This window comes from Panthera tigris, chromosome C2, assembly GCF_018350195.1.
Source record: "Panthera tigris isolate Pti1 chromosome C2, P.tigris_Pti1_mat1.1, whole genome shotgun sequence".
Classification (NCBI taxonomy): Eukaryota; Metazoa; Chordata; class Mammalia; order Carnivora; family Felidae; genus Panthera; species Panthera tigris.
Window position 1 is genome coordinate 55,470,348 of NC_056668.1, and position 15,250 is coordinate 55,485,597.

The window sequence follows — 15,250 nt, forward strand, 5'->3', positions numbered from 1 at the left end:
GCTTACTTTTTCTATAAACCCCAATGAGCTGCTGCAGACCATCATAGCCTCAAAATTTAATATTCCCCTACATTCCACCCTGAAGCTTGGCCTCATTTATTTCCAATCCTTAAAACTAAGGATTCCAGATTAATTTCTATTATTTGTTAAATATGCATCTCCAAAACAAACCACAACACCTTCTCCGCCAGATTTACTTCTCCTTCTGATGTTTTCTATTCAATAAATGGCATCACTCTGCATTAGGCTTCAGCTGCCCGAGTCAAAACCTCAGGATCTCCATATGTCTTCTCAATTCCACCTCTTCTCAACACCTCTCAAGCTCTCAAGTTTGACCACTTTCTCTATCCTCACAACACTGCCTTAGCTCAGGAAACCATCATCTCTCTTCTGGATTACAGCAACAGCTGCCTAATTCCTTGCTCCCGCTCAAAGCAGAGTGCGGACCAGCATGCATTTCACAATTAATTTTATGTGTCAACTTGGTTAAGCCCTGGTACCCGGCTGTTTGGTCAAACATTAGTCTAGATGTTGCTATGAAAACATTTGTGGATAGACTTAACGTTTACAATCTGTTGACTTCAAGTAAAGCAAATAACTTCCACAGTGTGGGTGAGCCTAATCCAATCAGCTGAAGGCCTTCAGGCAAAGACAGAGGCTTCTCAAAGAAGCGATTTTCTGTGTCAAGACTGCAACATAGAAATTGCACTTGAGTCTCCAGGCTGCTGGCCTACCTGGAAGATTTGGAACTTGAGACTGCAATATCAGCCCTACCTGACTTTCCAACCTGCCAGTTGCCCTACAGGTTTCAGACGTGCTAGCCCCCACAATCATGTGAGCCAATTCCTTAAAATCCCACCCTCTCACCCTCCCCCCGCGAACTATCTATATGTATAGACGTAGATAGATACAGATATATAGAAAATTATACATAAATACACATACATATCTAGAGGGGGGAAGGGAGGCAGATCATATCTGTCCGTCTGTCTGTTTACAGTGTCTGTCTATTTAGCTATCTCCTACCGGTTCTGTTTCTCTGAAGAACCCTAATACACTCTCCGAGTTCATCTCTTGTCACTCCCTCCCCTCACCCATACTGCAGCCTTCCACTTCCACACAAATATTCTCTTTAACTAATCTTGAGCATCTCAAACATTTTTGCAACTCCATCAGTGTTCTATGTTCTCTCCATATTCAAGCCCCTGCACATACTGCCTCTTTGTCCCTTTCAGTCTCTGATTCACCAGGCCAAGGCCTATTTCCCCTTTAGGTCTTTCGTTCACATAAGGTTCCTTCTAGGACACCTTCCTATTTCTCCCACATCATCAGGTGCCCATAAAGAACATTTAGTTTGTAATGTGTGCTTCCTACCATTCAAAGGACAAATACCTGCTTATGTATCTAGTTCTCTTTCAGATTAGTAGCTTTTTTTGGAACACAGTTGCCTCAGAGATATGGTGAAAGTTAAGGGCCCTCCACCCATAAAAGTGAAGATATACACCATATTTTCCACAGAACCCCACATTAGAATGCCAGTTACTTAAAAGCAGGCACTGTGTTTACTCAGCACTTAACCCAGTGCCTGACACTTGGTCAGCACTATATATATACATACAAATACAAATATATATATATATATACGTATATATATATATGTGTATATATATATGTATATATATACATATATATATACACACACACACACACACATATATGCATACACACACACATATTGAATGCAAAGCCAAGTTTACTAGAACCAATACGCATGAACAGATAAAATATCAATGTCTAAACATGTTAGTTTGAATTTTATAGCCCTCCCTCAAGTTACCTGAAGAAAACTTAAGATTGGAAAGTGACTTGGAGCCTCAGTAAATACTCTGAAACCTAGCCCAATGCTTAGATGAATTCTTTATCCCATATCAATTCTATCTATTGCTACATAAGCCCTGACCCTGGTTTATTATTTTTGTCAGAAAAATAAAGTTTGGTAAGTTGATAACCATATTGCAACTTGCTGCAGTAAAAAATTTTAAAACATGAATAGATGCTTTTTTTATGAATACATAACTTAAAACCAAAAATTCTAAGTTCAGCTCTTCACAAAACACATACAACCTAAAGAAAGAAGTGCCATTTTCAATGCAAATGGCAAAGATTGTGTGTGTGTGTGTGTGTGTGTGTGTGTGTGTGTGTGTGTGAGAGAGAGAGAGAGAGAGAGAGAGAGAGAGATACAGAGAGAGAGAGAGAATGCCAAGTGCTGGAGACAGTAGGAGAAATGAGAACTGTCGTGCCCCACTGGTGTCCTGCCACAAACCCAAAGAACATAACGTGTGAATTCCAATTATATCTGTTGTACTTTGTGGTTCTGGATAATTCTTCTCAACCCTTCGACCCTTCATCAGTAATATCTGTGCTCTGAACGAAATGCAGCTTAAATCTTGTCCTCTTCTCCTCTTGTTCAAATTCTCATGAAATCTTGTGTAGGTCCTTGTGTAGCCCCACACCCCTGCTATCCCTCCTTTCACACTTCTACAGACCATCCTGTATGCTATGGCTCGAGTAGCTTTCTTTGAAGAGAAAAGAGCACATGACTAATCTGCCAAATGTTATTGTTCAAAATTTTTCAATGGTCATTGTCTACAGAAAATAACCTTAGCATGGTATTGAAGGTACTCATCTATTTGGTTTTAACAATTAGCTTCAGTCAACCTAGCCTACTCATTGTTCCCTGACTGCTTTTTCTCCAAGTACCTATACAGCTTGGCCCCTCACCTCATTCAGATCTTTGATGGTATAGCACCTGGTTAGAGAAACTATCCCTATTCGCCTCATGAAAAATAGTACAATCTGTCTATCACTCTCTGTTCTCTAATCCCACTTTTTTCCCCCCCTTTTAGTACTTTTCATTGCCTGGTATATTATTTGTTCATTCGTGTCTATCCCTCCCCCATCAGAAGGCATGTTCCTGAGAACACATATTTAATCAAACATTTTGCGCAATGCTCTATCCTTAGCACCTGGAATAACTGTTCATTTCATTCATCCATAACAGACACTCAATAAACTGTTACTGAATAGATGAATGAATTTCTAAACTGATCCACCTCCATTTTTTTTCTCACAGTAATTCCTCAGACAAGAATATTCTTTTCTTTTTATACTACTTGACAAAAAACCACATTCATACTTTAGCCCTAGCTCTTAAATATGAGGTATTTTCTCTGCATTCCCTCCCTACTCTGAGTCTCTCCTGGGCAAGAAACACTTACTCTATGGTACACAATATAATTGGATATGAAAGGGAAGACCACTTTTTCTCTACTAGTGGTGTTTCCTTCTATGTGGAATGGAGTGCCATTAATATTAGTAAAGGGGCTCTTCTCTGTCCCTCCACTCACTTCTTCCCTGGGGCAGCAAGCTCACTCTCTTGACTGGTAATCTAAGGAAGAATCACTTAGGGAGGCTCAGTTCAGATCTCTCCTGTTCCCTCTTGGGAGTGAGCTGCTGGCAGAGTGCATGAGCTCTGTCCCGCTTGCCCCAGGCAGACCAGTTTTGAGGGGAAGCCTGACTCCACAGGTTGGTCAAGTGTCTGATTCTGGGGTTTGATCAGCAAATCTGCTGGATTTCTCATACTAAGCTCCATACCCCAACCTAGCATTTATCAATAACAGATACCAACTCTCTTGTTTTCTTTCTCAAACTTTTCAGAACCTAGAGGGTAAAAGGGAAGAAGAAAATCATTTATTCTCTTTTCTCAGATCTCTCGAGGTGTCTGTGTCTCTCTCCTTCATGAACCAGAAGCACCCATCTAGCACAGGATCTTAAACACTCAGAAAACTGAATTGAACTGAGCTGGTTTTTTGTTTGTTGTGTTTTGTTTTGTTTTGTTTTGTTTGTTTCAGAGAGAAGGCACAAGTGAGCAAGGGCCAGAGAGAGACAGAGAGAATCCCACCAGGGGCAGTGAGAGAGTTAGAGAAGTGGGACTCGCCAGAAGCAGGGCTTTACCCGAAGCGGGCTTGTATACACTCACCCGATGTGGGGCTTGAACTCACGAACCATGAGACCATGACCTGAGCCAAAGTCAGAGGCTTAACAACTGAGCCACCCAGGCACCCTGAGTTGTTTTTTAAGTATGGATACAGATTGACATCACAGATCATATCCTCTCGTCTGTGACCAAGAGCCAACATTTATAGGAGAGCTGGCAGAATCGGGGTTGGAGACCAGTTTTAACACTACAGACATTTATCTAGGTAGTATCAAATACAGAACAGGATCTCATTTGCATCGTATTCTAATGAAATGAACTAGCAAGGACAATCAACATTTGGTGACTAAAAATGAAGTCAGTGACGAAAACACACCTGGTTTGAATTTCACAGCCCTCAAACATTCATACTTCGCATTCACTTACACATTTTAAAACTGTGATAAGTCGAGAATGAGGTATACTTAATTACGAATAGCCATTAAGTTAATGTGCTTTTTAAAATAAAACTGTTTTCTTGCAGCAGACAGACTGACGGCTCCAAATCACTCTGAAGCTTTCACAAAACCCTGGAAGATCTAATTTTGTAAATGGGTCCCCTAACAAGTGAACAGTTCTACTCACAGAGCGTACTGCTCTCAAACTGGCTCCCCCATAGGGTCACTGCACTCAGAAAGCACTTAAGTTACATTAAAAATCTATAAAATGTGCTTTGATTTCATGAAATAAAAGCAAAATCACTACAGGCTTTTCCATTAGAATTAAAAAAGGGGGAGAGGAGAAAACAAATATGCTTACCTGAAAACACATCAAGTCTTGCAGCCCCTGCATCTCTGGAAACAATATAAAAATATCATTGCCTCAATATGAAATTATGTTTTAAAAAAATTACACCTCATGTGAGGTGTAACCTATTGTCAGGTACCAAACAATAGAGAAATCCACTTAAATTGCTTTAAAACAATTACTAAAATGTTTTGCTCTACCTTTATATACCAAGACCTATGATCATTCATAATTTGAGAATATTACAAAACCTGAAACTCAGAAATTTTAAAAGAAGAGATGGAATTTAGTGGTGTAACTACACAAAAAGCTCAACAAAAATGGATATTATTTTAAAAAAATTAGTTGGAAAATAATCCACAAATTGCAGAAAGACTTTCATGATATATTTTAGTGCCCAAAAAATGAAAAGAAAAAAGCAAAATACTAAGTAATATGTACTGTATGATCATATGTTTTTGTTTTTTTAAGTAGGCTTCATGCTCAGTATGGACCCCAATGCGGGGTTTGAACTCAGTCAGAGATCGAGACCTGAGCTGATGATCACATGTTTTTAAAGAACATATATGATAAACACATCCATATTTGTAAGGAAAAAATCAAAACAGTGGTTTTCTCTAGATCCAAGGTTGGCAAATTATGGTCCATCAGCCAAATGTGGCCCACCAACTGTTTTTATAAATAAAGTTTTATTGGAACACTATCATGCCCATTCATTTATATATTGCTTATAGCTGCCTTCACACCACAATGGCAGAGTTGAGTAGTTTCAACAGAGAACATATGGCCTGCAAAGGGGAAAATATTTACGATCTGAAGAAGGATGCTGACGCCCCCTGCCCCACAATGTGACAAGATTACTGACGACTCCCTTTTTTTTTCTTGTTTTTCCAGTTTTCTACAACTCACAGATATTATTTGTGTATTTTTTAAAATTATTTTTTAAGTGGAAATTGGAAAAGAAAAAGAGCAAGAGCCAAAAGATCCTGGTTTTACTGTGAGGGGTGTGAGAGAAAGGAGAAAGACAATGAGGAAAGTGGCCTTAGCTGATGCAGCAGCGGATTTGTTGAGGGAAGGGAAGCTCAGAATAGTAACAGCCACTGGGATTCTAATCAGAAAATCTGAGTCTCTCCCAACACTTCCATCAGTCCCAACCCAAAACTATGCCAAATACAACTGAATTGCTAGGCTGACTTGTTCAAAGCCTTCAAAGTTGGGCCCTTAGCTCCTTCCTCTAGCCAATTGCTGCTTTTAAGCTCCTCCTTTATAGAAATTCTGGAACTATCACTGCCATTCCTTGAGCATTTCTGTGTGTCAAATAAGCACTGAATGAAGTACTTTTAAGCCTTCTCACCTAATCCTTACCACAGCCACATGACACAAAAGTATTATTATCTCCATTCCATAACTGTACATTATACAAAATACCATATACACAATAGGTCCTCCATAAATGCCACTGCACTGAAATGGAAGTTTTCAAAGAAACACTTTTTTTTCATTTTTTTTTTTTTTTAACTTGAAAGGGTGAGGAAGGGCAGAGGGAGAGAGGGTCTCAATTAGGCTCCACGCTCACAGCAGAAAGTAGGGCTCTGCCCTATGTGGGGCTGGATCCCACAAACCTGGGATCGTGACGTGAGCCAAAATCAAGAGTCAGATGCTCACCAACTGAGCCACCCAGGCGCTCCAAGAAACAGTTTCTTCACAGCGAAATGCCATGGGGTAAGGTATAGAAAAATCATTTACCTCTACAGCATATTAAGATATTTCATAATAAGCTTTGTACTTTAGCCCAGGTACTTTCTCTCTGATCAGCTGTTGTATCAGGAAGAAATGGTATCTAACTTAGATTTAAATAAAATTTAAAAGTTAAACAAGCAAAAAAGAATTATTCATGTCAAAGCATACACATAGGTCTCAACATATATGTACATGTGTATCTGCATTAATACATATTTGATCCATTTTTTACTGCTGGGGGAAAAAAAAAAAAAAAAAGGAAGAGGCCCCAAACCATCTCTTCACATTTTTTCTTGCTGTCCACAACACTGTTTTGATATCCTCTAGTTTTCATTTTGACAATCACAGGAAACCATCAAACTCTTAAATGATATAGAATAATTTCTTAGAATAACACAGGGACTTTATAAAGACCCTCTTCATGAGAAAACTAAACATCTTGACTAAGTCCATTAAACAGCTTCATTTGATATTAATTTCTAGCATCTGAGCAGCCCTGGCAAAGTCAAGTGTCTGCTGCAGAAGGACTTCAGGTTGGCCATGGGGACCACTGAGAATGGCAAGGATGAAGGCACAGGCTGGTCCCAAGAGAGCACATGCCAAGCCCCTTAGACCCCTGAGCAACCTTGAGGCTGCTACTTAAAAAAGGGGGGGGGGTAGGCAAGGGATCCAGATTTTTTATGTGGCACCTCCTGTTTCTTAAACTCTACAAACAATCCCTTCTTTTCCTCCTTTTCCTTAGAACTACTGTGCACACTCCCACTATGAGGCAAACAAACACAAGACAGGCTAGACTTGCTAAGAGGGCTGCCAGTTTATAGACGCTGCTCTGAGAATTGCCTTATTGATCACATTTCTCTCACTCCCTTGGGTCTGAAGTCAATTGTTCCTTGCCAATAACCTCCTACTACATAGGGGTAGTTCACGGACGAGCCTTACCTTGCATTGTCCAGCAATTCAGCCAGCGCTCCAAAAAGGAAGCTGTGCGTGGTGCTGAAGAAGAAAGAGGGAAAACCAAAAGTTAAACCAACTCTGTAATCAGTGTTAAAAGCTTCAAGGTACTTGCAGACAAATGTCCTCCAGTTCAGGACAGATAATCTATTAAGGAGTTATTTCAGAAACAACTTTCTTAGCATGGTCAAGATTCTGAAGTAGATGTGGTCCATTACAAAGCCGAGCCTAAGAACACAATTGCCAAAGCAGCCCATCTGTTCCTAATAAAACAAAGACTTCAAGCAGCTTTCTGTACTTATGGCAAATTTACATGTTTTAAAATTGCTTTATAAACAATATTCAAGTGTGGTTTGTTTGTTTGTTTGTTTGTTTGTTGAGAACTTGTCATTAAAATTGTATTATTTAAGATAAAATTATTTCTGAAAAATTTTGATCAAAATCCTGGCACACTGAAAGGCCTTAAGACTCCATCAGCATGTACAGAGGCTGGCAGGGGACCCCTGTTTGCCCCATTAGTTGATAGATAGATAAACACATAAATAGATAGATATATATAATCTATGTATATTTTTTCAGTAGGCCCTTTTCTCCTCTGAATTACCTGTGGTCACTCTGCTATATCCCCTCCTGCCAAGTCCTGGGTAACAAAACACATTAGACAGGTGTCTCTATTTATGCTTTGAAGGCTGAATGTTCATCTGTGGGTGAAATCAGGCTGCCTTCAGGGTCCCACACTTGCTTTTCATTTCCTGATGTGGATATTTCAATCAGAAACTTTATCACAGCATTAAGGGAAGATCCAGTCTGCAATTTTCTTTTTATGTTTAGTAAACAGGTAGCAGAAACAAGAGAGACCCATTTATCAAAACACGTCTGCTCATTTGTACAGGAAGAAAGATCATCTGCAGTGTCTCAGCGATTCCAAATACCTCAGGCCATAAGACATTAGCTGAAAATTTATTTTAAAATATATCTATAGGGGTGCCTGGGTGGCTCAGTCAGTTAAGCATCCTACTCTTGACTTCAGCTCAGGTTAACCTTAAGTTCATGAGTTCAAGCCCCAAGTCAGGCTCTGTGCTGACAGTGCGAGGACTGCTTAGGATTCTCTCTCTCTTCTCGCTGCCCTTCCCTCTCTCTCCCTCTCAAAATAAATAAATAAACTTAAAATACACATACCCACACATGCACATATCCCTTTTTTGGAAATTTTAAACTTTAAATACATGCTGATATGGGGTCTCTTGACTTGAGTCAGCTTTCAAGTTTATAATCAAAAAAAAAAAAAAAACTACTAAATACTATTGCTGCAAAAAGATGTCCTTCACTCAAAAGAAATTCAGTGTATAAAAATCTAAAACAGAGCAAATGAGAAGTATAGGTTACATGCTTTCCAAAAGCAGCATTTGGAACCGCAAACCTTTCTAGTGAATTTAAAACACAGGGTTCAATACACAAAAATGCAACATATAAATAATACTTCAGGAAAGTAACTGCAGTCATTCTGACAAAGAAATTCCATAGAAGTTTCTGGACTATTTCACTGAAGAGATTTTTACAGACTGCCTGCCATATGTCAATGTGGACAGACATGGTCTTCACCCTCATGGGGCTCAAACTAGTGGGAGGATATAGAAAATACACAAGTAAACAAACACACAAAGATGATATGGCAAATCTTGGTTGGATGTTATAAAGGAAGGGTGATGGGGAAGAGGACATGGTGATCAAGGAGAGCCTCTCTTTGTAGAAGACATTTAAATTGAGCCCTAAAGGATGAGGAGAACCCAGTCCCTTGCAGAGACAGAGTGGAAACACTCCAGCAAGAGAAGCAGTTGCAAAAAGACACTGAAGCAGAAAGGAGCCAAGGCCAGTATGCTCTGGCTATGGTAAAAAAGGGAGATCATGCTGAGACACAAGACAGTGGGGTCACGCCGTGCTACCTACTCCATGGTCAGGAGCTTGTACTTAGCCTACATGTAACTGGAAACCACTGTCATGTTTTAAGAAGAGTGACATGACATAGCTGGTTTACTTTTTAAAAATATCACTCTTGGGGGGTGAGGGTGCCTGGGTGGCTCAGTTGGTTAAGCATCTGACTCTGGGTTTCAGCTCAGGTCATGATATCACAGTTCATGGGTTTGAGCCCCATGTCGGGTTCCCCACTGAGCATGGAGCCTGCTTGGGATTCTCTCTCTCTAAAATAAATAAATAAACTTTAAAAAAAAAATCTCACTCTGGGAGCTCTCAGGTAAATGGACCATCAGGGAGCAAGAACGGGAAGCATAGAACCCAATTTAGAGGCCATGTGGAGTAACTCACAGGGGAGATGGTGGCTGTTTGGAACTAAAGGAATGGCAGTCCAGAGGAAGGAATGAATCTGAGACATAATTAGTGATAGCGAGAAGACGACTTCAAGTTGAATGGGCCACGGGAGAGAAGCAAAAGAGAATTTTTAAAAAATCAATCCTGTTTTTACTGAGAGAATTCTCAAAGGAAAATCTACCTGGAGAAGCTGAGGAGATGCCAATTTGTATCTAATTTTGTTATTGTTGCTTCCTGCTGCTGTCACTTTTGTTATTAAGTTATCTGACCACCAGCTGATAATGGGATACAGGCCAGGGGAAACCACTGTGGGAGGAGGGGGCTGGGGAACAGCTGGGGTAACTACACAAAACTGAAGCTGAGGAAATTTCTCAAGATAAAATTCACAGTCCTTCCAGCATTTTTCTTAAACTAAAAATTGCTATTTTGTCATTCGTCTTCTGCTTCAGTTAACTTTTAACTAGGTGTTCCATCCTTTCCAACTTGCAATTCTTCTCCAGGGAGATTTAAACACACACACACACACACACACACACACACACACAAAACTAAACACCTGCCGAAAATTTTCCTGTTTTACTTTTTTTTTTTTTTTTTTTTGGTAAAAATTACATGTTTGTCTCAAGCAGCTAGGCTATCCTTGCCTGGCATTCTTTACACTTCCATTTCTGTGGTTTCAAACCTGGTACATCACTTGCATCAGATGGTACTTTTAGTAAATCCAAAATTACTATAAGATTCCCCAAAACTGACCAACCACTATGAATCACACAGCAGTCACTGCTACGCTGTGCTGGGTTAGAAATGATGGATGGAACAGAAAACCTCTGTCATCTGCCTCTGCAATCTGAGTATGTGAAATAACACCCGATGAGTACCAGAAAGGCATCTGGGCCCGACAGAGAAGCAGGGTGCTCTAAGCAATAACTAGAACGTGAGGATTCCATCCTGGGAGAGGTTACATTTTTGGAAGGACTCAGGCCACAGAGGCTGGAATCAATAAATACAAATTCCTCTCTGGAGAGCAACTTTAATCTTTAAAATGTCAGTGTGCTGGGCAGAGAATTCACAAGAGATAGGCCAGGTTGGTAGGATTGTAGTTCTGCTAACCCACAATTAAATACTTGGTTAAATGCTGGGCCTTCTTACCACTTGGTGTTAATTTTAGAACAACAGAAAGATTTATAATCTAGGAGGTCCTGGGTGGCTCAGTGGGTTAAGCCCCACACTCCTGATTTCTACTCAGGTCATGATCTCACAGTTGGTGAGATACAGCCTCAGGTCTCTGTGCTGACAGCACGGAGCTTGCTTGGTATTCTTTCTCTTTCTGCCCATCCCCTGTGCATGCACGCACTCGCTGTCTCTCAAAATAAAAAAAATAATTTAAAAATTAAAAAAAGTTTTAGTCTAGCTCAGAATATGTACCGTTACCACCTTTTTATTTTTTATGCAAACAAGTTTAAATAAATAATATCTCCATAAAGCAGATACCCAAGTTCATTTTTTTTTTTTTTTTTCCAAATTGGTATTTCGCTAGAAGGACCAAATTCTTCTTCACTATATGGGGACCCTCCCTTGTTCAGGCTCCACTGCGCACTCACGAGTTGGCGTGGATGAAATCCAGATGCAGCTGGGCCCGCTGGAGAGTAGCATACTTGTCGCCCATGTCCTCCAACGCGTCCCGCGCGGCCCTTGGAGACAGGGACCCCCGACCCTCAGCTGTTGGCTCAAGCCCTCCTCCACGCCTTTGTCCACGCCAACGCCCACGCTCAAGGCCACGGACAAGCACCAGTTCTGCAAGCACGCGCTCCCCCTGCTGGACGGAGGGCGAAGCTCACCCTGCGCTGTCAGGCAAGAAAAGTCTTTGTTCCTGGTCTTGGATCCACACTTTAAGCATGAGGCATCTTTGCTAGGCTCCTCTTTCCACGCTGAGATTTATTTAACCTTCCTGCACAGTTGTTCCTATCATTCCCCATATGGTAAATGGAGCCCAAGGTTCGGATCAGAATTTGATCAGAAATGATTGCATGCACACACACACACACACAAAGAACATGAAGAATCTGGGTCAGGAGGTCGGGAGTACAGGAAAGGAAAGTAGGTAGTTTTCCTTCACTTGCATAGTTTATTACACAGCACCAGAGATGAAGGCATTTTGTGTTCTAAGCCCAGCACTGACTTCCTGTGTTTCTTGGGTTGATAATGTTTTCTCCAATTGAAGAGAAGAAAGAAGAAAAGAGATCAGCCAGAAAGAAAAAGGAAGGAGGAACTAAAGGCAGTCAGAACAGAATTTGGACTTCACTGTAATGTTAGGCTTGCGTTCCAGGAGAAACTTTTTCACCTGCCAGCCGACAGTCAACTATGTGCTGTGCTGGCCCAGCTCAAGAAATACACATTCTGTTCTGTTCCAAAAGACAGAACTGGGCAGGTACAGGTTCAGGGGAAAGGGAGGTTGAGGGTAAATGTAAGGAAGGACCGTGAACACCAGCTTTGCAACTGCTGTTGCTCACAAAGCACTGAATGCCAAGTCACTAAAACATAAGGTGAAACAGGAGTTGTCCAAGAGGCTGTATGGAAAGGTCCTGGTGGTGATGAGAAATTAGTTGACCTAGTTACCTCTAAAAAGTGTTCAAACTCATTCAACCTAGGGCTATAGGGCTTACAGACTAAGGTAGTTCAATAACACTCAGCAAAGATTTTACATGATAGTTTTAAAATCAGAAATGAAGTCACCCAGGCTCAGTCTGTTAAGAATCTGACTTCAGCTCAGGTCATGATCTCACAGTTTGTGAGTTCAAGCCCCGCATTGGGCTCTGTGCTGACAGCTCAGAGCCTGGAGCCTGCTTGGTATTCTGTGTCTCCCTCTCTCTCTGCCCCTCCCCTGTTCATGCTCTGTCTCTCTCTCTCAAAAATAAATAAACATTAAAAAAAATGAGGACACCAAAGGGCACCTGGGTGGCTCAGTCAGTTACACATCCAACTTCAGCTCAGGTCATCATCTCATGTTTCGGGGGTTCAAACCCCATGTCAGGGTCTGTGCTGACAGCTTGGGGCCTGGAGGCTGCTTCGGATTGTGTTCTCCCTCTCTCTCTGCCCCTTCCCTCTTGCTCATGCTCTGTCTCTCAAAAATAAAAATAAAAACATTAAAAAATTGTTTAATAAAAAATGAGGGGTGCTTGGGTGGCTCAGTCAGTTGAGTGTCCAACTCTGGGTTTCAGCTCAGGTCATGATCTCACAGATCATGAGTGAGAGCCCTGCATCAGGCTCTGCACTGACAGTGTGGGGCCAGCTTGGGATTCTCTCTCTCTCTCTGCCCCTCCCCAACTCACATTGTCTCTGTCTCTCTCAAAATAAACAAACTTAAAAAAAAATTTTTTTAATTAAAAATGAGTGTCTACTGAATAAAAAACTTGAACTAGATGTGTTTGTGATTTCTGGGCATCATGCAAGCAATGAGGCTCTCAGAAAAAAAAAATTGTCAGTTTTGAGATAGTCATTTTACTTCTAAAAAAAAAAGTAGTTTATCCGCTACTACATTTATAGGACTCAGGAGAGGAAGAGAGAAGTTGAATGACAACCCAAAGGAACATGATGCTCTACTTTAATTTGAAAACTGGAAGTAAACATAAACATTTCAAGTAATTTTCCTGATTGCATTTTTGTTTTAACAGTGGCTGATGTGGTGGTGTTTTGATCGCAAAATTCTCTTTACTAAGCAACTTGAGCTATCTTTCCAATTTTTCCTTCCATAGAACTTCAGAAATATGATATTTATTTTGATTTTATGGGCAAGAAAAGCTTGACAAGCCTCTTCTGGATTTATTTTACTACCTCAATTTCCGGCTGCCATCTCAAAGCAATCTACCATTGGGAGGGCACCAGGGCCACTCGCCTGTAATTAGTAAACGCTGTAATATCTAATTTCTACAGGGGGGAAGAGCGTGATTATCATAGAAGCAGGTCTTCTAATAATCTGAGCGGAGCCCTCCTGCATTAAGTGGCCAGCCTCAAAGCACCAGACGGTACTGGTTGGCCTGGATAACAGGCGCTCAGGAGGCTCCATTAGCTACGCTAAAACAGAGGCCTGAGAGTCATCGCACACAACCCCCAAAAGTCTCCCCTTCCCCGTGTCAACCCCACTTAGCCACGCTCTGGTCTGAAAGGTAAATCTTGTTCCTTTTCAAAGTATACTTTCAGGATTCTTTGTCTTAGCCACCTCCCTGGACCCTGCCTCAAGATTCATTTTAACATTACTGTAGTTTATGATACAAAAACACTGGAGAAATAATAGGGAGGGGACATTTAAAAATGAGAACATCATCTACTCATCTTATGATTGATCCTGATTTTAAGGAGAGTCAAAATACATTTTTTTAGGGGCGCCTGGGTGGCTCAGTCGGTTAAGCGTCCGACTTCGGCTCAGGTCACGATCTCGCGATCCATGAGTTCGAGCCCCGCGTCAGGCTCTGGGCTGATGGCTCAGAGCCTGGAGCCTGTTTCCGATTCTGTGTCTCCCTCTCTCTGACCCTCCCCCGTTCATACTCTGTCTCTCTCTGTCTCAAAAATAAATAAACGTTAAAAAAAAAAATACATTTTTTTAAAAAATGGGGTGGGGCACCTGGGTGGCTCAGTGGTTAAGCGTCCGACTTCGGCTCAGGTCATGAGCCGTTTGTGGCTCACTGTGAACCCACTCACAGTTTGTGGGTTCGAGCCCCGTGTCGGGCTCTGTACTGACAGCTCACAGCCTGGAGCCTGCTTGGGATTCTGTGTCTCCTTCTGTTCCTCCCGTGCTCATGCTCTGTCTCCCTCTCTCTCAAAAATAAAGATTAAAAAAATTTTTTTTTAAATGGGGCTCCTGGGTTGCTCAGTTGGTTGAGCATCTGACTCTTGGTTTTGGCTCAGGTCAAAATCTCAGAGTTCATGAGTTCAAACCCCACATCGGGCTCTGCACTGACAGTGTGGAGCCTGCTGGAAATTTTCTCTCCCTCTCTCTGCCTCTCCCTTGCGCTCTCTCTCTCTCTCTCTCTCTCTCCCTTTCTCTCAAAAAACAAAAAACAAAAAACAAAAAAAACTTTAAAAAAGAATTCATTTAAGAAGAGTCAATTTGGGATAAGAGACTCTTCAGCTCTTCCTAAGTAGACATTTCAGCATTACAACATTCATTTGCTAGTCACAAACAACGGCTCAAATCTTTCAAACTACACTCTCCCCCTTTCATTCAAATAACTTTGTATGAATCAACATCTTATTACTCTTCACAAATGTGACAATTTATAAACATAAAAATAAGATGCTTATACCTACCAACCATGCACAATGGTATGCCATTTCCTAAGAATTATAATTAAGAAGTGACATTGACATATTATAATAAATACAGAAGGCAAATACTATTGAGGTAATAATGTTGAAAGATGCCAGTGACCCTCTATGGATAATAGTGAAATATCT

General features: G+C 41.0%; 2 protein-coding genes across 3 annotated transcripts in view; one reads left to right on the forward strand and one right to left on the reverse strand.

Moving 5' to 3' along the window:
• The window catches only part of MORC1 (MORC family CW-type zinc finger 1), a 164,368-nt gene extending 152,842 nt beyond the window's left edge, over nucleotides 1-11,526 (reverse strand). For both annotated transcript variants that reach the window (XM_042956950.1, XM_042956947.1), the window contains exons 1-3: nucleotides 11,401-11,526; nucleotides 7,463-7,516; nucleotides 4,796-4,830 (exon numbers count right to left, since the gene is read on the reverse strand). In XM_042956950.1, the coding sequence (XP_042812884.1) occupies nucleotides 4,796-4,830; nucleotides 7,463-7,516; nucleotides 11,401-11,465 (154 nt within the window). In that variant the 5' untranslated portion in view covers nucleotides 11,466-11,526. The remainder of the gene's footprint in view (nucleotides 1-4,795; nucleotides 4,831-7,462; nucleotides 7,517-11,400) is intronic.
• The window catches only part of CC2H3orf85 (chromosome C2 C3orf85 homolog), a 31,332-nt gene continuing 27,545 nt past the window's right edge, over nucleotides 11,464-15,250 (forward strand). Inside the window, exon 1 of the mRNA XM_042998328.1 lies at nucleotides 11,464-11,650. Within this exon, the coding sequence (XP_042854262.1) occupies nucleotides 11,464-11,650 (187 nt within the window). The remainder of the gene's footprint in view (nucleotides 11,651-15,250) is intronic.